This window comes from Onychomys torridus, chromosome 12 (assembly GCF_903995425.1).
Source record: "Onychomys torridus chromosome 12, mOncTor1.1, whole genome shotgun sequence".
Taxonomy (NCBI): Eukaryota; Metazoa; Chordata; class Mammalia; order Rodentia; family Cricetidae; genus Onychomys; species Onychomys torridus.
The window spans coordinates 21921191-21945241 of NC_050454.1; the positions used below are offsets into that span (position 1 = coordinate 21921191).

Sequence of the window (24051 nt, forward strand, 5' to 3'; positions counted from 1 at the left end):
ATGCTGGGGATGGGTTCCATCTTGTTGCGTGGGTCGTAAGTCAAGGCAGACATTGGTTGGTCACTCTCACAAGCTTTGTGCTGCCATTGTACTAGTTTTTTAGCAGACAGGACACCATTATAATGTAACCGGGTTGGTGTTTATGTTTCTCCTTTGGTAATATACGGAGTACTTTCCTGTACCGAAGATGCCAGCCTATAGGGGTAAAGGCTCAGTGTAGGCACCAGCCTGACTTTTCCGTGTTATGAATTGTTCAGGTGCTGACTTCAACAATGGAACCTTATGTCATCAGTTTGTGCAGAGCAACTCAGAGTCTCTGCAACAGCCTAGGTTGTTTGGCAGTTCCATGGAGCCCCTTTGGCAAACAATTAGGTGTTAGACATTCCCAGTACTGAAAGTTTTATTTGTGGATAAGAGATGATCAGCTTGGGCTCTGTCTCCCCCATTATTTGGTGATTTCATTTAGATCACCTTCATGTATGTATATATTTTAGGAAGCTTCTACTTACTATATTGTTTCCATACTACCCTTCAAATATTTTTAAGTGCATGATTTGTTTTCTGTTTTGAAAATAAAGGCAATATGTCCTCATGACAAGATTTTTAAAATCCTTGAACTACAAAAAAGAAAAATGAAGATCATATACAATCTATTTCCTCAGAGATGATATCATTGATATGATATAAATGAATATCTTATTTAAATACTCGTATTGTTCACATGCTTTAGAATCTTCCCTATTTTCCATGTTCTCCAAGGCTGGGAAACGTCTGTGTCTTGCTCAAGGTTAGAGCAGAGGTAGGTGAGAAGCAGACTCAGTGCTGTCTAGCCCTTCTGCCATGGTGTGTTCATAGGATCTTCCAAGTCTTAGGCATAAAGCTTGTCTTACAAAAGGTTTCTTCTGTGTTACCTCCAGGACTCTCATTCAGGTTTAAGAATACCTACGTATTCCCTCTATCCTGAAGTAATGGTATTTCCCCCATGGAGTCTTATTTCTTCTGTATTTTAAAAAGTAAACTAAATTAATACAATCATCTCCCTCTTTTGAAGGCTCTTTTTGCATTCTCTTCATCATAGAACCTTTGGTTTGTGGAGGTTTGATGGACCAACTGATGAGATTTTTGTTCATATTTTATATCAAATTATGTCCATTTAAACTTTGGTCCACGTCTATTGATTCACTCATTGTGTCTAGGATTACAATATTTTGGTGAGTTTGCATCATTATCCCTGCTTCTAGCCAGCTGCAGACCTTTTCTGCTGACTGTCAACTATACAGAGCAAAGCCCTCTGAGGTACTCAAAAGAAAATGTGGGATTCCATTTTGTCCAGCGTCTTGCTAAGTGATGTTGACTTCCGTCCCCAAATGTTGATGACATGGTGGGACTTCTCAGCTGTTTCGATACTGGTTCTTAGTCACGGAAACAGCAATCCTCTTATAACCCGGGCCCTCACACAGCCTCAGGCTGAGGGTGGAGCTCAGAAGTTGGGTGCTTGTCTGGCCTGTGTGAGACCTAGGATCGGATCCCATCTCTGCAATAATGTAAATAAACAATGACAGTGACGGGGAACCTCAAGGCTGAGGTTCGGGTCACTTTATGATTTGCCTTATTCTCTCTTGCCTAGACCCGGGGTGATTCCTGATGATTCGCAGAAACCAATATTCTAGAAATATTAGGCACTAAGATTTATACAAATTGAATATCATACATGGAAGAAATCAAAAGCTCTAGGAGTACAAATAGGAATCACAGGGCATATCTTTTTCTTTGACGAAAGGAAAAATAATCATACTTGGAGGTAGAAAGCTGCTAATCCCCAAAGCCTCTGAGGAGAGCGGAGAAGCCCATGAGGAAGAAACTAATAACTTCCAAACCGTGGCTTTCAAAATTGAATTAATAAAAATGTCCCTCTTTTAAGCCACTATAATAATAAAGGTTTTATTTTTCTAAACCTCGGTACACACAAAATGTCAGAGAACAAAACCCCACCAATTTCTACAGAGGTACCTTGTAAATGTTATGCTCCGAGGCCTCAGTGTCAGCAAGGGAAGGAGAGTAAAGGTTGGAGCCACCCCTCACCCCCCATTCCCCACCCCCACTCCCTCCACCCTCCAACCACCAGGGCCTTTTCTTTTATCATTGACCATCTTAGTGATTTAAACAACATCTCTTAAGTACAACTTTCAAGTAACTGGAAGACAAAATTTCTACCCATTGTGGATGCTCTATCCAGAAAATTATTAACTCTGACCCAGAAAAAAAAAAAAAAAAAAAAAAAAAGGACATTAACTATATGAAGTCAGCTACGGATGTATTATTTTCAAACCTGCAGTAAACAGAACACTAATGTCACAGAAGGAGTTGTGTCATAGATAAGGACTAACTATTCTCTTATTCAAATATGTCTGCACCAGGTAACAAATGAGATACTTATGTTCAAACAGATACCCTGGATTTAGAACAACTGTGCACACGGTGTCAACCCCGATACTGCCCCAGGACCCCTCCATGTAACTGGAGATGGAGGCATGCTGGTGAGCTGTGGAGCAGAGGCTGTGCTCAAGAGCCAAACTAGGCGATGCTGCTTCTAATCCTTAAAGTCTCTCTATATCATCACTGCCCATCACCCCCTACCCCCACTGCCCACCACCCTCCGCTCCCACCATGGAACTCAAAAGAAGCACAAGGAGCAGTACTTTCTGTATCTGATAAGGCACAAAAGTTCGCTAAGATGACAAGAAAGTTCTCTAATGGAAACGAGTTTCTAGTGAAATAGTTCCAAGTACTCACGTTAGGAGAAGAGATGAGGGGGGGAAAGAAAGGATAGATGAGGAGAGGGAGAAAGAATACAGAGGAAGAGAGGAAGAAAGAGACCGCAGAGTGAAAGCACAGAGGTAAAATGAAGAATATGCTTTCTGACCTGTCACCTACGTTTCTATTTTGAAAGGCGTCAGTTTATGGGCCATGAAGATTTTTTTAAGATAAAGCTTGGTGCAGAACATTTTCTACTTTCCAGAATATTAGAGAAAACCGTCGGACCTCTTGATAAGGCTCCTAAAATGACTAAACTCCCAGTGATGCTCTCGCTTAGGGTTGGAGACATAGTGATTCTGATGCTACACTTTCTGTGTCCTTAGCTGGGCTGGCCCCTAAGGTCTTAAGCGAGTCATTTACTAGCTCATTCGTGCACTGGGGTGAAAGGTGTTTAGTAAACATGCCGGCATACTGAACTTGGTGCTTGAGAAATAGCAGCTTGAGGACGTGGTAAACAAGAGGACAACGTTTGTCCATGCCCAGAGAGTCTCTTCAGTGTTTTTGATGGAGCAGTATTTTCTAATGTAGCAGCTTATAAAGAATCTGAAAGTGAAAAGCCAAAGACTTTTTATGCATAATCGGCATAAACAAAACTTTCCAAGCACTCGCCTTTCTTAGGGTTAAGTTCTGTTCCTTCTGCCATCTCCTTAGGAGTTGAGAAGTCAGCATCTGACAACATGTTCTTAGGAGTAAAGAAATCAGCATTTAACAACTCGTTCTTGGTACTAGAACCTCCCCCCGCCCCCGAGTTTTGTCCGTTGCCTTACTCAGGTGTCTCTGTTTAGACTTCTAACCCGAACCTCTCTGCTAGCTTGTTTAGTATATTTTTAAAAGCAAGATCAATATGTAGGGAGAAATTTCAGGACAGACGTAAAGGTTCAGAGGCTACGGGTACATTCTCACGAGTATGTGTTCAGAGAATCCTTCCGGGTACCGTATCCCTTGCAATGCAGCTATGGTCAAGAACACAAGAGCACATTTCACTAGAGGAGAGGATGTTTTCCAGGCATTGTGACCGAGTTTAAAAGATTGTCTGTAATGATTTCCCTGGAGCTCCAACAACAGGGAAGCTACGTTATTTCTCTCACTGTTGCCACCTGGTGGACAGAAAGGATGCCTTCCGACCGCACCTAAGAACATGTCCTGGTGTGACCACAAGATGTCAGCACATAACCAAGTTTTCAAACAAGCTCAAAACCATCCAGTGTTCTTCCTCAGAGACTGCTCTGTTCCAGAAGAGAATGAGAAGGGAATAGTTCACAAAAATCACAAGTCTACTCCATTTTCATAGAGAAAATTAGAAGTTAGTTTAAAGATATTTACTCTTTCACAAGGAAATCAACGTATTGCCCGAATAGGAAGGAGTATCTAAAATGTAACAGGACATTTAGCTGGTCTTTTAAAAACACTTCAAGCACTATTATATACACACTCAAGCATTTTTACATAGTTGCTTCATAGAGTAAAGTATTTGGTAGTGTTTCAAAATATTTCTTGAAACTCTCTCTTTTTAATCGAAAAATAGGGGAGAATTGTTGCCCCAACATATTCATTCAAAACACATAGCTTCTCACCCAAGCCTGTATTAGTGGCTGGTTCCTGTGAGCATATTGCCAGTTGCATCTTAAAGAATATATTGCCTAATTAGCCCCCTTCCTATCTGCTTTTCATATGCTAGGGTCCACTAATGTTTTGCTCGTCATATTGTTAACCCACACATTTCCATGACATTTTGATCAGGGTAGCTTTCTTTCACTACAGAATTGTATCGATAATTCTCTGGAGAAGGATTTCACGACAAAATGGTAACAACAAACACTTATTCAATTGTGTACTGGGCACAAGGATAGCACACTAAGTGATGATCTAATCCGGGGAACAGATTTGCGAGTGCCAGCTTCATTAAACTCATGTTCAAAAGCTAAAACTGGGGTATTGAAAAGTTAAGATGCATTTCCTAGCTTAAGCAGAGACACAAGGCCTATAGACCAGATTTTAAAAGAAAACCCCACAATTCTTCCTTTGAAGATGGTCCCCTCAGGGGTCTAGAACTTGTTGGGTGATTGGCATCAGCTCCTAGGAAGAAAGGTAGTCCATGCTTTTAGATGAACATACAGTTGTTAACTGGACTGTTTACAGATAGTGTTCTTCACATATAAAAGGGTCTGGGAAGCACTGGTGTCTCTGGGTATTCTCAAAAGTGCGTTGTTAATAACACCAGCCATCAAAGCACAAGAGAACAGTCATTCCCTACGGAACTAACCAGTTCAGGGAAACCGTCTTCCCTACAAACTCAGGGACAGGCTGGCTGGTATTAGTTTCGCTAGTGATGAGCCACAGCCAATCATTTATATGCTTCAGACACTGGTGTGGGGGACCAGTCTCCACTTTTATGACCTACTCTAGAGTAGGGAGAGGTAAGGAGTATTAGATAGAAAGAAAGACCTAGATGCTGAGAGGAAAGATGGAAACACAGGATAGCCTCAAGAGGGCCTGGGTCAAAACCCACCAGCCCAGTACTTTATTCAAAAGGGTTTTTTATAACAATGCCAAGGGTAGGGGCAAAAGACCTCCCCCTTGCTAGATACAGCCAAATGTAGAACCTTCCACACACCTGGTACCCAGGCCCGTGGCCCAATCATCCTCTTATGCAGCCCTGCTGGATAAAGCCAGTAGGAAACCTTGGCAGGCTCCAACACACAGCGATAATCATGCTCTTCTTTATAACTGTCATAATGATGCCAGAAAATGTTACAGTGTTTGAGGGCTTCTCCTTGTGACTACTTTGAGTAGACCGATGAAAAATCGGCAAGGGAGGAGATTAGTATGTTCTCCTGAACCTTGGTGACTTTTCAGGCCTTGTTTCAAAGAGCTTGAGCCTTGTGTACTAAATTGGGTTCCCTGTTTTTCTGGGTCAGAAGCATTTGAAACCTGTGTTTATCTGTCTCCTGTTTCAGCAACTCTAAATCTTCTGTTTTGGAATGTTGTGCATTCAGAGTGACTGTCATGTGCTGGACCATAGTAGTAAGTAGTAAGAGACACAGCCCCAGACTTCATGATCCCAGGGAGGATGACGGGCCTTAATCAAAGCATCTGACAGACCCTTTGGAAATTAAGACAGAGATGAGTGTGGGAGGAAAATAAAAGACTGGATGTCCTCAAGGAGACCAAGAAAGGCTCCTCTCTGGAAGTGACAGCCCCATTCTGAAGGGTAATAGAGACCCTGCTACAGATACCACAGGATCCTGGGGGAGGACGTGTGGTTCCAGAGAACATAAAGGAAAGCTGGTGAGGTGATGGATGTTTATGAAACTAGACAGGGAGGGTGGCAAGGAGAACCACAGATATCAAGCTGTGGATTGTGTTTTTACCCTGAAGGCCACAAAAAAAAAAAAAAAAAAAAAAAAAAAAAAAACCCTGAGAATAAATTAGAAGCAGGACTATAAGATGACAGATGCTGTGTACCAAATGCTCTCTGTGGCTGAAGGCATCAGCCATTTTACATTTTCTGCTAGCTGCGTTGTTACTCAGGAAAGCAGGTCTGCGTTCTGATGGCCACAGAGGAAAAATAAACCAGCAAACAAACTTGATCTCACAACCAGTGTGGGCTTCCATATCTAATCAATCACTTGCTTGTCCCTGAAATAGAAAATGATATCCTAGAGAAATTATACACATTTACTTCCAAAGGTACAAGAGTCTTTTGAATGATTTCGCAAAGACACTTAAAAGAGAAATCCAGACATTTAACCAACCTGATCTTGTTCAACCTTGACATGTATTATTAATACATGCAACAGGTGTTTTCTGAAACTTTCTAGAGCTCATGCTCTGCGCTAGTGCTGGACTTCATGGTTAATGAGCCATGCACTGTGGATGCCCTTGGGAGGCATGTATTCTAGTGAGGAGATAAAGCTTCAGCAAGTGAGTAAATGTGTGACGTCATGCTGGGAGGGGCTAAGTGCTGCTTAGACTGATGCTCAGTGAAGGAACCAGTACTAGCTTTGGGAAAGTGATAGGGCGGCATCACTTGTGTTGGTGAGCTTTCTACAGCAATGGGACTGGAGTGACTGGGCGAACAGTAGAGGCGTGGGGAGAACCTTTTTAGTAGAGGACACAACAACTGTGAAGCTTGGGGCTGGAGTGGACTTGCCCGTTAGATAAGGAGTGATTTAGATATAAGGGTCAATTAAGGTGAATGGGGGCAGAATGGCAGGGGAGGGCTGGGGGTCAGACACATTCTATGGTCACATCCAGTGCAGTCAAGACGGCATTCACACTCCATGCAGGAGTCCTTGTGCTTGTCTACATGCACAGCAGGAAACATGGGGTATCCGTAGTTGCCATTCACTTTCTGTGACTACTAATTGCTCATTTAGTCTATGAATAGTCTCTTCCCACTCTCCTCTCGCTCAGTCTCTGTCTCCCACTGCCCTGTCCCCACCCTACCTTCCTCACATTCTCCTGTAGTGGAGACTGACAAACCACCATCATGTTTAATTCTCACTTGATAAAGATTTTTATTTTTTTTATTTGTTTTGCTAAATGTTTCTTTTTTAGAAATTGGTACCACCGTGCACTTCAAGCAAAAAGGTATGACTCCTGTTTATATGTATCTTCTAGACATTAGTTACGATTCCACAGCAATATATTGTGATCATATGCACTTGAGTTTGATTTAGTGTTGTGATTTATGATTAGAAACTTCAGTAACACAGTTGGCAATATTTTTCCCAAATTGTGAACTTTGTTAACAAAGAACCGTCCACCTGACCCATAGCCTCTGGTAGTGCTTTTGACAGTGACTTAACTTTAAATCCCTGGGATGAAGGGAGTTACTCTGCTCCCTCTTGCCCGCTCTCCCATCCGTTATGTGCTTCATCTTAAGTGTCCTTGGTTAATCCCACAGAAATCACTTAGTAGAATGGCCACTACCCCGTGGCAGAGCTCTCAGGGTTTTACAGTTGCTTGTTGACTATTCAGGTAAACACACTGCCGGCTCTGACACCTACATCGGCATAACCGATAAGCAGTGATTGATGAGATGAAGCGTGGAGACAGTTAACATTTCCACTCTGCCTCAATTTTCTCTACTCCTTAACATCTCACTTGCTGTAGCTCAGCCGGTTCCCTGAAAAAAACGCTATTTCATGGTTTCCATGTACACACAGTCCACATACTTATCTTTACAAGAACAGGGCACGCCTGTCAGAGCTTCCTTCAATGGGCCCTAAAGATGCAAGCAGAATGGCGTCTGACTTGCCCACCTTCTCCATATACTAGATCAACCCCACAGTGTGTATCCCCAGGCAAACACAAAGGAAGCTGTGGTCCGTGTGGTCATCAACTTGATAGTGAGTTGTCTCTTATGAAAATAGTTTTCTTTCTGAGTCACAAAAGGGACAAGACAACCATGATCATCCCCAAGAGTTAAAACCAATTCTTTGGGGGATTTGTGTCCTCCAGCATCCAAAAGCCAGAGAGGTTTTGTGGCTGCTTAGACCAGTACCCTGCTGGTGGCCTGTCCTTGCACATCATCATTATCGAGCATATAAGAGATACCCAGAACGTCCTCTTAAGACAGAACTCTTTGAAGCAAGAAGGCATAAAATGTTAATAACTTCTTTAGCCCTTTTTCTCTTCCCAATATGATTACAAATGATCCAGTAACTTGCCTAGCAGCACATGTGAAACCTTAGGACTTTAATGTGGATGATAATATAAGGCATAGGTTGTTTTTTTTTTTTTTAATTCAAATGTCACCATGATAAGGTATCAGTGTGACTATAAGTGGTAACTAAGTTTTTCCATAAATGGTGTGTAAAAGTACTTGATATTGTTTTCTGGTTTGTTTGTTTTACTTTGGTTTTCCTTTTTCTTTTCTTTCTCTTTTTCTTTTTCTTTTTTTCCTTTTTTTGATTTGGGGGTCTAATGTATGCCAGGCTGGCCTTAAACTCATATGTACCAAGCTAGTCATAAGCTTCTTGTCCTCCTGCTTCCCCTTCCCAAGTACTGGACTGCAATTGGGCACCGCCACACCCGCTTTTAGCAGAAAAACGTGTTGCTTCTAACTGTATTATAAGACAGTTTCATCTGACCAAAATCTCACTTTCTAGAAGGTAAAGAAAGAGAGTAAGTGCAGGAAGAGCCTGCATTTAAGGTACAGTATTCAAAACCAATATTATCTCTCCTCTCATCTGCTCCAGTCCTGGGGATTATAGGCTTCACTCCACACGGAGGAAACTGTACTAGCAGTAAGTGGACAGCAGATGGCACCAGAGTCAAAGTTATCGCACTTGGCATTCAACATGGCTTCCCACGCCACCAGAGGCTTGCCCAGCCCCGTTAGAACGCACAGAACTTGTGTTTGGAGATTCGCTGGATTATTGACCTCCGTTATCCAGCACTGTTTTCATAAATTGTTTAGATTTTTGCTTTGTTTTTAGTTATTCCATCAGCCTTCGGCAATTCCAAAAAATATTTTTTCTCCTTCTGTATAATGGAAACAAACTAAGACTGACTCTGATTTCTTACTGGCTAAAATGGACAGCCGGCGATCTCTGCCAATGTAGTTAAAGACGACTTTGAATAAATCCAGTCACAATGGAAAAATGAAACACCATTGGTCTGGGAATTAAAAGCCTCTTCAAAATAGATGTTTGAAGAAAGGCAAAAGGATGAGCTCAGAATCCTACATCAGATCAGCAGCAGATAATCTTGCCTCCAAAAATTCTTCAATTTAGGCTATTTAATAAATGTTTACAGTGAATTACAGGTTTTGTGCTTTTATAAACATGGTCACAACAAAGGTGCACTCTAGTATTCATATAGTCTTACCTTGTACAGTCTCTTATCATACCTTGATACAGTCTCCGTTCACCTGAGTGACAACCTTGAGAATGGTGACTTATGATTTATTATTTTGCTGCAGATGGATTTTGCCTTTTACTAGTAAACCTAAAAGCCCCAAGTCAATACAGCTTGGTGGCTCTGTGGGTAAAGTCACCTGCTGCCAAGCCCAAGGGTCTGAGTTTGTCCCTGGAACCCACGTGGGTGGAGGAGAGACACTCCATGGCATGCAAACATGCATAGACATACACACACAATAAATAAATAAAACTGTTTGTTTTTTCCTTAAGCCTGATCCAATTCATAAACATCTTTGATATGGGTTGGTATTTCATTTGTTTCTGAAAGCAAAATTTCTGCATTGTGAATACTATACTGAATATTTACCAAGTTCCACACATACCATATAGAATATGGTTAACTGTCATGGTGTGACTGTTGTCTGTGATATGAAAATCATGTAACAAGCTTTTGAATTCCTACTTGCCTATCTATTCATAAGGCTAAGTCATGTTTTCAAACTGGTGCTTTCATTATATCTGTCAGTATATGAAAGCGGTTGCTGAGCATGGCCATCTGGCACAGGAACTGAAATTTATCATTTGCATATCAACAAATAAGCAGAATTTCATAACTAAAACACAATTAATGATTTTGTGGATTATTCTTCCCTGAACTAGAAATTAACTGGAGTAGTCTCCTATGTAGTCATATGCATCTATAATTGCATACCTAAGTTGTGATAATTCCCCAACTGTTACCCATTTACAGTTTTCCTCAATTCTGTTTATTTACTCTCAAAAATCAATTATGACAAGAGTAAGCCATGTAAGCACATTAAATAGCTTCATGAGAAAACTTATAAATAATAATTGATAGAGACAAAGGTATCTTTACTAGATGTATACAATGCATTTCAGATGTGTAATAAGACTACCAGGAATACAATTAAAAATTACTGACATGCATAGTTCAAATTCCTATTATGACACAGAATAGCATGTGAAAGTTAATTTTGTATTATGCATTTCAAAAGACCAATAATATATACAGCTATCATACATGTATAGATAGTATCTATACAGCATATAAACTTACCTATATGTAACTGTAGATAACATGTAGTTAGGCACACAAGTGCATTAATAAGAATGTTGACTTTCACATGTTTATCTAGCTTGCTGGGAGTACACATTATGCTTTTTGATAATAGAATGCTTGTTGTCTTAAATATTTCCTACCATTTGAATAAAACAATAAGACCAATTTTCATAGCAGTCTATAGATATTACTAGCTTCTAAGATGTCAGAACGACAATGAAACCTGTCCTGGCACTAAAATGAGACCCAAAAAGAGCAAATTGTGCTCTTATTTTTTTCCTGAGAATCCATTTCACTAGAACAAAACAGAAATCATTTTGACATATAAGACCTTAATTTCTGTATAGCTTTTCTCTATTCTGAAAGCCTTATTGATACATTAATATGGACAAAATGTGCCAGGGAGTGCATATGCCTAACATAGAGATAGCCACTAAATAGATCCCAGAAGGACACTTGCTACCAGGACAGGAGCCCTGGAGGTTGATAGTGCCAAGCATCCAGAAAGCTCAGCAGAGGACAGAAGGAGGTCAGAGCAGACACAGCAGAAGTATCAACACACTTGGACACCAGAGGCTGGTGAACAATCACTACAGGTGCTTTGAATTTCCACCCTCATGAGATTGAACCTGAAGGTAGTCAGAGTGTCTCCTGTTAATATGATATCATAGACATTCAGGAAATCACAGAATGAGCTGTTTGATCAGAGTTGATGGATACTTAACTTTCTGATTCTGTTTCCATGGCTTTATACTAGACAAAGCTCATTTTGCATAATTGAAGGGCTCAAAGTTTGCATATGCTCATATTTTCATATTAAGCAATATTCTGCGGTGCTCTAGCCAAAATATCAGACTCTCTTTTCTTTCTTTCTTTCTTTTTTATATACCGTCTCCATCTTCTTGTACCTTTCGTCTAGGCTAACCATTGTTTTAACCAGTCTGAATTCCACTCACCAAACATTTGACTAAAACACCGACTGCTGGTTTTCACCGTATGGTGATAGCAAGCCCTCTAGAGTTAGACACAAAGTTATATATTCTGCCTCCCTCCTGATAAGATGTGGAAATGGGTACCAGAGATGTAATTTCTCTGATCCTTTGATAATCCACTGGAAAACAGGTTTTATTATAGTAAGCACACAGTTGTGCATTTATATTTATAGTTCTGTTTACAAAGCCGGCATCACAATCCATTGTGGTGCTGTACAGCTCTTTATTGGTTATAGTTTATTCTCATTATTGGTTTTTTTTGCTGTTCACATAGAACATAGATTGGGAGTCTATTCTCGAATTCAGTATTTTTCCTTGTTACATGCCCTGAAATCTTATACATTTAAAATAGTTTGGTGAAAAGTTATGTACCAGAAGATGTTTCCACTACAGAGGCACACCATCAGCTTTACACACACATGCACACTCACTCACACAGACCTTGCTGATGTACCCATAAAATTTCAAAGTGACCCATCATTATAGTCACGTCAGTTTCTATTTTGAGTATCATCCTCTAAGTAAGTAGCCTTAAAACCAAAGTCTCTTCAGTGGAAAAAAAAAAAAAGTTTTCTTAATTTTTTTTTTATTTCAATGAAATATGGCCACATTATGCAGAAGGGGGAAATGGGATTAGAAGTGAGGGTGGGGTGGGGTGGGGATTTAGCTCAGTGGTAGAGCGCCTCAGTGGTAGAGTGCTTGCCTAGCAAGCACAAGGCCCTGGGTTCGATCCTCAGCTCAAAAAAAAAAAAAAAAAAAAAAAAGAAGCGTGTGTGATGAGCTCTAAGTCAGACCTACACGTCCCGCCTCAGTATTACTCATGCCATCCCCACACAGACCGACCCTCAACTGTCTCCTCTCACCCAGCTGTCCGCTCAGACCCGATCTCACACCCCCCACATTCTGTTCCCATTGGCAATGCGAGTGACCCAGAATGACATTGCAGGATCAGTACCAGGTCAGGTCCATTTTCAATTGCCCAGGGTTTGAACCTGCTCCTGAGCCTTGCCAGTTGGGTTGGTTTTCTTTGTGTTTGCTTCTTTGCTTGATTTCTAAAGTGATAACTTTGGGCAGGTTGAGCTCTGCTTCTTCCTAAGACTCTAGGGTGTTTGTTTGTTGTGTTGCTAAAGTACCATCCATGCATAAACGCTACTTTGTGATAGTTGTCCCATGTTAAAGAATAAATCATCCTGCCTCTTCCCTGTGAAAAAAGGAGGCAGAGACGGATGACTGATCTCATCTGAGATGGTGGAGCTGCTCTGATGGGTCTCCAGGGAGAGCCTGTCTGTATTGGGCTCCTGGAGGAGCCACACAGCGCTTGGAACCTTAATCAGTAGTGGCTTCACAGTAATCATGTGGAGAGTGTGGGTAGCAGCTTCTCAAGCAGGAGCCATTTCACAGTGAAAATAAACAAGGCACCTTCACACACCTCAGGGAGGATGGGACTTAAAAGATGGGAGCCATCATGAGCGCGGACACCTAGACATCGGTACCTGGCCATGCCTTGCGTCTGTTTCGAGCTTTATTCAGCTGTCAAGTGGAACTGGCAGAAGGTGCTTATCCTGTGTCTCTGTCTCTTTTACTCTGCAGGACCCGGGTCGGTGAGAGGAATCAATGGATCCATCAGTCTGGCCGTACCACTGTGGCTGCTGGCAGCATCCCTGCTCTGCCTTCTCAGCAAATGTTAATAGAATAAAAATTTAAAAATAATTACAAAAACACACAAAAATGCGTCACACAGAAACAGAGAGAGAGAGAGAGAGCAAAAGGGGGGAGACTTATTTCACAAGTTTGTGTGTTTATAAACGAAGGGGGGAATATGAAAATGAAGAAAATACAACACTAAAAACACTTTTAAGATCCATCAATAAAAAACTGAGTATAATTTAGGGTGGGAAAATCTCTACCAGAATATGTGTCTATCTTCTAAGCAAATGACTGCTGTGTAAAAAGACTCCATCGTGCTAAAGACATCTGATGTTGTACAAGTGAGACTATTCAAGAAGTACCAGATGGATATTAACTCCCCCACACATAGTTTACCCTTCCTTTATCCATTTTCATCTGTGGGGAAAGAGAAAGTCTTGCCTTTGGTGTTCATATTTCCCATAATCTTTTTATTCTGTTTTTCATTTGAGCTGATGTGTAGCCATTTTGGAATCCATCTATCAAAGGGAACCTCTGTAGAGCCTTTCTCTGGCTCCGCTGCCTCCAGCATCTCTCTAACTTTTGAGAACATCCCCTTTCCCTCCAGTGTGTTCTGTCCCCAGCACACCCTTCCAAACCTTCCCTTTTTCTCTACCCCCATCTCTCTTGACCCCAGCAACCCAGAACGCTAGTCTCGCCGCAAATGCTAGGAAGTACCATTTTCATTTTCTTCACTGTGCGCGTGTGCTCAAGTCTCTCGCTCTCACGTAGGTGTACATGTGTGTGAGCGTGTATGTGTCTCTCTCTCTAAAGCATGCCAATGGAATGGTCCATGTGTACATAGACTCATTGTGCCGTAGACACTGTCCTGCATTGTAATTGTGAGATGCGGCTGTAACAAGTTGCTGGGGGAGATGGCTGGCTGGGAGGCAAGGAGCAGAATTCTTCCCCCATTCATGGCTGTCACATGACATCAGTGCGCATTCAAACCAAGCTGTGCTCCTTCTGTGGGCAGGACCCCATAACTCTCCTAGTCTCATTTTCAAAACCCAGTCAGGAGTCACTCAGAATATCACTGTAAATGAAAGTGCCTACTATCAATGGGGTGAGCAGACAGGGAACAGATCCGTGGCCTGGATGACATGACCTAGGAGAAAGAAGACGGTTTATGATTTCACTCTTATTTTACAAGCCTGGGGGATTCATAAGTTTCCTAACTTTATATAGGCTGAGCCCCATTGCAGAAATGAGCAACATGTATTGAGCAGGTCTCCAGAAACAAGAAAGCCTCTGAGTGGTAACTCCCAAGGTAAAGAGGAGCTGATGGAGAGCCTATGCAGACCTGCTTTGTCCTCTCACTAATCTCCAGATAACGCTGCATTTGCCCCATAATTCCCTTAAGCTGATATTCTTGTCTCTTTCAGATAAAAGATTGTGAGTGAGACATGAAAAGTAGATAGATGCCCAGGTCCCTTCTGTAGAGGTTGCCAAACCTCTAATGCAAAGGAAGTCCTGACCATCACAAAATAGGAATTCCAGGCTGTGTTCTCCTTTGTGGATTATCATCCCTGAGTTCTAGACTAATGCTTCATTAAGTTCCTGCTCCACTGATGAGGTGTGTGGCACCATTGCCTGTGGAGGCTACTCAGAATCCAAAAGCCAGGCCACTAGGATGCAGATTGCATTCACCTTCTCTACTCTCTTTAGACTTACATCTGTGAGATTCTCCTTGACACTAACAACGAAACCTGAGCTAATTGCTTAACCATACGATCTGAGCAACTTGTGATGAATTTGGACAGAAGTTGTGTGAGCATCCCCAAGCTCAGCACTATTACATTACTAAGAGTGTTTTCCTAGGGGAGGTGTTCCAGGAAAGGCTGCCTCTGCACATGGGCATCTTTGGTAGGAAACCAGCTACCACTTTCCCTTAGATTATAGAGGTATCCAAAGTAATTCACCTTAGGAAAGGATGGAGGATTATTGTTGAGGCCATAATGTGTTATCTCACTGAGCCAAATATAGTAGCTCATCATTTTAACCTTTTAAATGGCTGTCACATGATACAAAATGAAGGGAAAGAAGGAAGGAAGGGAAGGAGAAAAGGAGGGAAGGAGAAAGGGATGAAGAAAGAGTGAAAAGAATTTGAGCAGTATTTAAAATTTCTTCTAAGGAATTACGTCATTTAGTTTATAAACCTGTCACATCTTTTCTTCATGTTTTTGCAGTTGTGACATGAAACAGAGGGCAGACAGGGCCTAGGATGGGTAGGAGGATTTGTGGAAGATCAAGAGACAGAATATTAATTCTTATCCAAGAACATAGCTATTACAACATAGGGAACATATGATATATTGGCAATCAAGGATTTCTCTAGCAATCTGGCCCTCTTTGCACAAGAATTGAAGGATACATATTTCCCATGTCAAAGAGGCATCCACATCCTTAAGTAAAATCTTAGAAGTAGGCATGATAGTCTAGATAGAAAGAAGAAAGAAAGGAGTTAATTCAGTTTAGTATTAGTTTCATAAATAGATACCTGTGACATATCACAGGCTTTAACCATATACCTGGTCTACAGTGTCCCCATCCTATTATAAGGACAAACTCTTGGTTTTGTGGGAGGAGTCTCTCCTTTGGAAAGAATTCCTGATCATATCTATACCATTTGTTATGTTGGTTTATTATAATGGGCCATAGAATAAACAGCTAAAGATACTTTTAAAATGTGATGTTTACCCATATCTCCAGCAGGGTCTGAGATTTTTAAAAATCTCTCTTTCCTATGGAAAAACCTGGGTCTCATATACCACATAGGTGTGAGAATATTGCTAAGTCATATGGAGAACTAAGGACAATATTCTTTGAAGCAAGATAGGGCCAGAGGATCTATACCAAGATGCCATATATTTAACAGAAAAAAAAAATGCATCACATTGCTATAAATCTCTCCAAAGATCTCATTTGGTGGTAATGAAAAAACAAAAACGTGACAGGAAATAATAGGTAATAAGGAGTGGAATGATTCAATTAATTGGGACCACTCATATATTTCATATGCTTTGTACAAAAAGTAAACTTACACCATTCATAAAACAAAATCTTTAGCCTCAGATTTCATTCTTAAAAAGTAGAAATGACCTTGACCCAGGGCAGGCCTCAAAGAAGGAGAACTAGCCTGAGTTCAACAATTGCAAAATTGTCTGTTCTCTGTGTAGTTGTTGATCCAAATGACTTTGCCTAGAAGAAGGAACATTGTTCTTGCAAAATGGCCTTGTCCAAAAAGAATGACAGCTTATGGGAAATTAGATGGGTTTTCTGTTCAGAAGGACTTTCCCTGTGGCCCTTGCCTTCTCTTCCAAGTCAGACAGACATTTTGTCCCCTTACCATGGACATGTTTTTCCTTTAACTTCATAGATAACTGGGGCTATTCAAAGAGACCTCGTAACAATACTCGTGATTTTCACGTTCTTGGAGGACAGAAGCAAAAGCGTGTTTCTCCTCCAAAGATGGACTTTACCTCCTCTGCCTACAGAAACTAAACTCCTCAGCATGAAACTGTTTTGAGTTCTTACTGCTCAGTCCATAGTCACAGGGTCCTCTGGGGGCTCACTACAATGTGACGGCTTCTATTGGCTAGTCTCCCCAAATTTTTCATCTTTTTCTTTATAGGCTTTGGATTTTTTGTGCAAAATAATATATATGTGTATGTATTGTTTTAAATCTTATCTTTTACAAATGATATATTTACAATAATGTATGTATTATAAGAACAATTTAGAATACTGGTTTAAATTTAAAAGGAAGAGAGGTATTGAATTTGGTTTATTTAAGAAAAAAAAAAAAGAGCTGTGATTCATTTGGAAAGACACAGGTCCCCTTTTGTCCACCTTGTTATTATTTGGTTAAAAGAAATTTGTCTATGACACCCATGTTATAGGATTAACTATGTCATCATGTTTTTCTTCATTCTTAACAAATTCTCAGTGTGGATTAAGTCCTGGTTCCCCTGAAAACTGCCAGTTTTTATAAAAATATAAGTGCAATGTTATATCTGACCTAAAAGGCTATTAAAATTCTGAAGACAAATAAACATACCATAAAAAATTGTGAGATAGACCCCAAGTTAAGAAACACCAATCTACTTCAGGAAGTCTCTTTCTCGCTTAAGTGTTTAAAATGTTTCTCCTCTAGAGACTTAGTCTGTCTGTGATGTAAATTCCCCATTATGGTTAACATCATATCTGTAAACATCTCACTAAAGGCAAAATGAAGTTCACATTTACGTGCATACCAGTGGGAATAAAAAGTAAACTATTCCCCTTTGCATTGAGCTATGCTGTTCAAATGTCACCAACTGAACCTCAAGAAAGAATTTGGTTTTGACCACAATGTATAGCACTTCCCTCTTTGGCAAGGCTGCCAGTGTTAATATTAGGATTAGGTTTAGCATTCACTCCAACGAAATGTTTATGGATATTGTGGAAAACTTATTTTAAAATCCTGATTTCTCGTCAGCACATTTGCATACCGTGCTGATTAATAAATTAGGCACCAATCATGTGTAAATCAATGTAAATCACTAGTTTATATACATAATATAAACTATGTAAACCTCATTTTTCATGCAGAGCCCAAGTTCAGATAAACCTATAAATCTTAAAGAAAAAGAAGTCAAATAATAAGAAGAAAAACCAAAGCTTTTTATAGGTCAAACGTCAAGACGAAAAACTGAAGTTCCAAACATGGTTGCCTTAGCCAAAGGCAGCAGACACCCAGAACCCTTAGAGGCAGTTCCAGCCAAGTACAAATGGTTTTCCTTAGCTCCTTCTGCCTCACTGAAGATTTCTCAGCCTGACCCAACCAACCCTAGGCAAATTGGAAGATGGAGGAACAGGGTGTGAAGGACTCCTGTGCCTCAGGTCACTGATTTCTTGTCAGCTAATATATGTTTTATTGTATTTTTAGTTAAATAACTCCACCAGATTCACAAATAATTATATGAACAAGATATCATACACTCCCCCCACCCTTTTTTTGTCTGCTTTACACTTAACCACACGCATAAAACTTTGTCATCCTAAATTGAATAAATTATGTGATGTAAGAAGTACATTATATCCCAGAGAAATATCTTGCTGAAGCTCCCTGATTGTTTTATATTCTCTGGTAGCCCCATGTATCTACATGCCTATGGGTTATAAAGAAGGCACAGAGTCATCTGAATGGGGAGTGTCACCCACAGGTTTTACCCTAGCCTTTCTGAAGTGCCTACTCACTTAACACAATGTCCTGCACACCATTCCTCTAATCAAAACAACTGAGAAAGTCATCAAAGAGATTATATGAGTGTCTGACAAGATTATTCTAGAGGGAAATTTGGGTCACGTTGATGGGAGGCTTCCATTCGTCCACCCAAGGCCTCTGCAAAGTGAAAGGTGTAATAGGAGTCAGGAAAATTGGGTTGTTGCTCTGGGTCTCGCCACACCAAAAGCCATGTGATGTTGACATTGGCAAGTTATTTCACATCCACAAGTTTTTAATTTTCTCATTCCAAAGGTAAAGAATTTAAATGACATTCCATTAGCCTCTTCTACCCCTAAACTCTGATTCTGAATATGAATTAAAAATTCATTAAGTATTGCCACCCACATGAGGACCAAGCAAAGCCATTTGCTGGTCTCTGGTTTCCTCTCAAAACCATCCTCCACCACATAGCATCTTCTAGAACACAGAGTCTCTGGACTGATTCCATATTTCTCTTCAGAGCAAAATTTCCTAGAGATGCAGACAGAGGAAGGACATTTTCATATTAAAGTGAAGGCACCAAACTAGCTGAGATGGCTTCCTTGTTCATGATATTGGGAAATGTGACTGTTGAACTGTAGCCCAATAGCCTTTCATAGGAAGGAAAATGGCCAGATTGGGCATTATGTAAGCAACAAATGAGGAAGTTGTGTGTGTGAGAGGAAACATCGGCTTTCTCTCATCCTGGGCCAAGTGCTTCATTATGGTAAATGGGTGTCACTGGAAATTCTTGGCTGGTCCCAAGCAAGTTCAAAAGCTGTTTTGTAAGAAACAGGCAAGGGAAGGGGTTTCTTACAGAAGTTTCCTGAAACTTGACTAATAGGCTATGGATTAAGCAAGTGCATAGACAGGCCTCATTTTTTTTTAACAGCTCAGACTGGTACAGTTTTACAACAGATAGGTAAGAAATAGGACACAAAAGCCTACGAGGAGGCACGGTTGAAGGGAGAGAGAGTTGTAGAAGCTAAAACGGAATGTGAAAGTTAAGTTTCCAGAAAGGGAAGTCAAGCAAGAACAGTTGTTTGGGACAGTATACAAGGGGTTGTTCTGTTGGGCCAAGTACTGGGCAGACTCAACGCAGGTCCACTTGTTCGTCCCACTCTGTCTTCAACATTCAGCCTAGCACCCGTCCAGTCACCTTTTTGTGAATCTCCCCAAAGAGCACAAGGAATAGGGGTCTCCTGGACACTGAAGAGCAGAGTTTATTCATCACTTCCAGCGTTAGCGTCACTTTAGATGAGGATGTTCAGTGGGCTTACTGTACTCAGGACCCTCTGTAAGTGGGAGAGAGACCCACCCACCGAACACCTCCCCAGTTCCATCCTTGTTTCCAAGGCACAGCTTTTTGGATGGTGCTCATGAGTCCACCCTACAGCTACCTTCTTCCCGATACAAACCCTTCCCTGTGTAAATCCAGGCACAGTAAATATCTGCTTCTTGCAAACGAAGAAAACCCACGGAGCTAGCTTCCTGGCGTGCCACAGCTGTCCCCGCCATCCCGCCATCTGTCGGGAGCCTCTTGGAACCAACCCACTTACCTAAGTCTTTGCTCTTCACCAGAGAATGAACATGGCTCATCCTGGTGAACTTTGGCCAAGTTCTGCTCCCTAAGTATTTGCTGGGACGGGGGAGGCTGGAGGGAGGAAATAACAAGGGGGAGGGATGGAGACCTGCCTCTTCTCCCCAGCCTTGCTTCACCCCTCCTTTTCCATTGCTCTCCTAAAGGTTGTATAAATCCTGTTCTTGGTTAGAAGTCTCCTCATTAACAGTGTTATATAAATATAAATATATATATAAAATATATTCCTTTTTCCAGCCCTGTAGACATGAACTGATCTTCCCTTGATGATACAAACACATGGCCATTTTTTTGTTTTGTTGCTCAAGTTATTTTGTTTTGGTTTATTGGGTGGATATTTTTTCCCTGAATACTAGCTCTGTGAAGGAAAGTAAAAAGCGCAATGTGTGTAAAAAAAAAATTAAAATTAAAAAACCTTTTTTTTTTCCTTTTTAAATGTATTTAAATTCTGGTTCTTTCTTCTGTTACTTTACACGTATGAATGCTCTGCTCTTCTGTGATCTTAAAACAAAATGAAATAAATGTGAAAAGGAGATGTGTCTTGGTTGACGTGAGTCCAAGTGATCTTGGGGTTGGCGGCCCTGTTTCTGGAAGGTTTTAGTGACTAGCTCAGGAAATGAAGCCAATGATAGCAAACACCAAGCAGGGGGAGGCAGAAAAAAATACTGGAAAATTGCTGCAAGGCTTTCGGACAGTGCTTCCTCTGCAGAATGTGCTATTTACCATAATTGTCTTCCCCTAAGAAAAAGCAAAGAGACTCCTTGATATTTTGTTTTCCTCTGTCTTCATTTAGGGATAATAAGAAAAATGTGAGCAAATTAACCAGTGGGAAGCTGCAGAGGAAGGAGGCACTGAGCAGCTCCTGAGTGAGAACTTGAATGGTCTTTGGGGTGAGACACCTAGAGGACCTCATGTCCTGTCCTTAATGTCTCTATTTCTGGAGTTGTTCTTAAGGGGTAGCTTGAATGAGACCCTAAGTTTCCTCCCAAAGCTGCCTATTCTTTCTACCTATGAAAATACAGTATGCTCTCCACTCTTGCTCAAAGATGGCATCACGAAATAGTCCCAGAAACTTCACAGAATCCTTTAGTATCACTTAGGACAGACAGAAGTTAGAAAGAGAAAAAGAAGAACTAAGTAGCTCAAAATTGACGAAACTGAGGGTGGCTAATTAATAGTTTCTCAAAAATGACCAAGAGGGTCCATAGTTTATCCTTAGCAGTCCAGTCAGGTCTAAAACACATTCAAGAGAACCAGAGATCTGGTCATAACTTGGCTCCTTCATGGAGGAGTGAAGGAGTGAGTTCTTATGCTTAGCTCCCATAAAATGAAATAGAAGAAGCAATTTTTTTTCTTCTGCCCTGTGGTTCAAGGAGACAGCAGAGAGAACCAATTTCTACATATTTGAATTTCATTAAAAATGGAAAGGAAGGAAGGAAGGAAGGAAGGAAGGAAGAAACTGAGCTGGGTGGTGGTGACACACGCCTTTAATCCCAGCACTCAGGAGGCAGAGGCAGGTAGATCATTGAGTTCAAGGCCAATTTGGTCTACAGAGTGAGTTCCATGACAGCCAGGGCTACACAGAGAAACACTGTCTCAAATAAACAAACAAACAAACAAAACAAATAAATGAATAGCTAAGGATCAGAAAATGTCATTCTACAGTGTGTTTATCACACTTCTTTGTACCAGCAATAAGATTGTGATGATGTGATAGCCTTTTGCTGTGATCAGCTGACTACACATCACAATGGGGACGAGTAATCCAGGCTCAGTAGTACAAAAGAATGATTTGAAGGACTCAGGAAAGCCTTGGCTCTGGATCTTATTATTACAAAAGAGTACACAGAGAACCAGTCAAAGGGAGGTCTAGTGGATGAGTTCCTGCATATGAGGAGTCACTGATTATGCTCATGCAGTGAGAGACATTGCTCTCTTAGCACATGGACATATTTTTAACCACAGAAGGTCAACTGAGTTTGACTGTTCAAAATTTATTTATTGTTGTTGTTCTTCTGAGAGTTCATCACATAGTCGTGGTAGATTGCTCATTGGACACATGCTAGAATGTAACCTCCAACTCCTTTCTATGATCAAGAGGTCAGGCTGATATAAAACACTAAGTGGCTTAAATATCACAGTTCCAAGCTGAGATTTCTAACATGGCCATCCTCCAGATGAGCTATCATCAGGTGTGCTCCAATGAGGCCAACATCAGTAACATGGAAAAGAATGATTGTTCCTTGGGAAATCCTAAGGAATCCGGGACCTGAGGACAGGATTCAGCCAACAATATTTACTTTGTATTACCCATTTTTATAAAAAGTCATCTGGAGTCGTTCTCAGATGACCTGAAGTGTTGGTGGGGATTTTTACTCTTTGGGGGGCCTGCCACCAAGCTCCCAAATAAATCACACACAGAGGCTTATTCTTAATTATGAATGCCTGGCCTTAGCTTGGCTTGTTTCTTGTCAGCTTTTCTTAAATTTAAAATAACCCATCTACCTTTTGCCTCTGGTCATTTCCTATTCTCTCACTTCTGTTAGTCTTACTCTTACTCCATGACTTGCTATGTAGCTGGATGGCTGGTCTCTGATGTGCTCCTCCTTCTCAAGCTATGTCCTTTCTCCTCCAGATTTCTCTTTCTATTAATTCTGTCTGCCTTCCAGCCCTGCCTATCCTTTCTCTTGCCTCACTGTTGTCTGCTCAGCTTTTTACTAGACCATCTGGTGTTCTAGACAGGCACAGTAACACAGCTTCACAGAGTTAAACAAATACAATATAAACAAAAGTAACACAGCTTAAAATAATATTCTACAATACTGAAGTTTTGTTTCCATTAATCCACAGAAGCTTCAGGGTTTGAAAGCTAACACCTTCTTGAATCTCTGTGATTACTATAAGCCCAGAAGAAATTCTGTGATTTATCCTTTTTCCACTCTCTTTACATCTACCTGTTTTAAGAATGTTTAACACAGTCTTTGAAAACTTTGATTTAGGTGAGTCTGTGACTCCAGTCTAAGGAAGGTGTGGTCTTCCTCACCTTTGTAATCTTCTTACACCTAGCCTGGTGCTCAATCCATAGTTTGGGCTTACCAAAACTTGTCAAAATAAAACTAAGAATTGGTCAGTTCTTCCAACATAGCCGGATCCTATACAATGAATTTTTCCATCAGCCACCATCACATTATCACTATAGGAGATTTCTGAATCCAAGTCTATGACACAAATAGTGGACCCTTCCCTCACACACAGAGCACATGGAAAACATGGAAGCCAATAACCAGTCAACATGAATAGCCCAAGGCTTTCTCTCCACTTTGATTCTTAAATTATTTACTTTTGTCCCTTAAACTAGTCAAAGCTTTGTCCTAGTCAAAAGATACCAAACTGATGAAGGTCTCAGAACCAGGAATGGTGTCCTGGGACACACATTGCAAGAAGTCACCTCACCTGGCCACTCTCACAGACCCATCCTTTCTCCAGAAGGTATTGCTGACCAGTTCTTGAGTTTGGGAAATCATGACATTTATTTATTTTTCTCTAAAGGTGGAGTAAAATGTAGCTATTTTCTCTTCATTTTGCATTATTCTGTGTCTTCTCTCCTTACCCTTGCCCATCCCCCATGCCCATATAGCTAGGAAATTCACTGACCATATAATAAAAGGCTTCTATTTCTCAAAACAAATAAAAACAAACTAACAACCTCTGAGTTTCTGTCTAACCAAAGAAGACAATTATATGAGGACACACAGATA

At 40.8% G+C, this 24051-nt stretch overlaps 1 protein-coding gene across 2 annotated transcripts in view; it reads left to right on the forward strand.

Annotated features, from left to right (window-relative positions):
* LOC118593783 (limbic system associated membrane protein) overlaps nucleotides 1–13447 on the forward strand; it is a 621381-nt gene extending 607934 nt beyond the window's left edge. Inside the window, exons 8-9 of one of the 2 annotated variants that reach the window (XM_036203315.1) lie at nucleotides 7378–7410; nucleotides 13350–13447. In XM_036203315.1, the coding sequence (XP_036059208.1) occupies nucleotides 7378–7410; nucleotides 13350–13447 (131 nt within the window). The remainder of the gene's footprint in view (nucleotides 1–7377; nucleotides 7411–13349) is intronic. The other variant, XM_036203316.1, reaches the window with a different exon arrangement.
* The last annotated feature ends 10604 nt before the right edge of the window (nucleotides 13448–24051 follow it).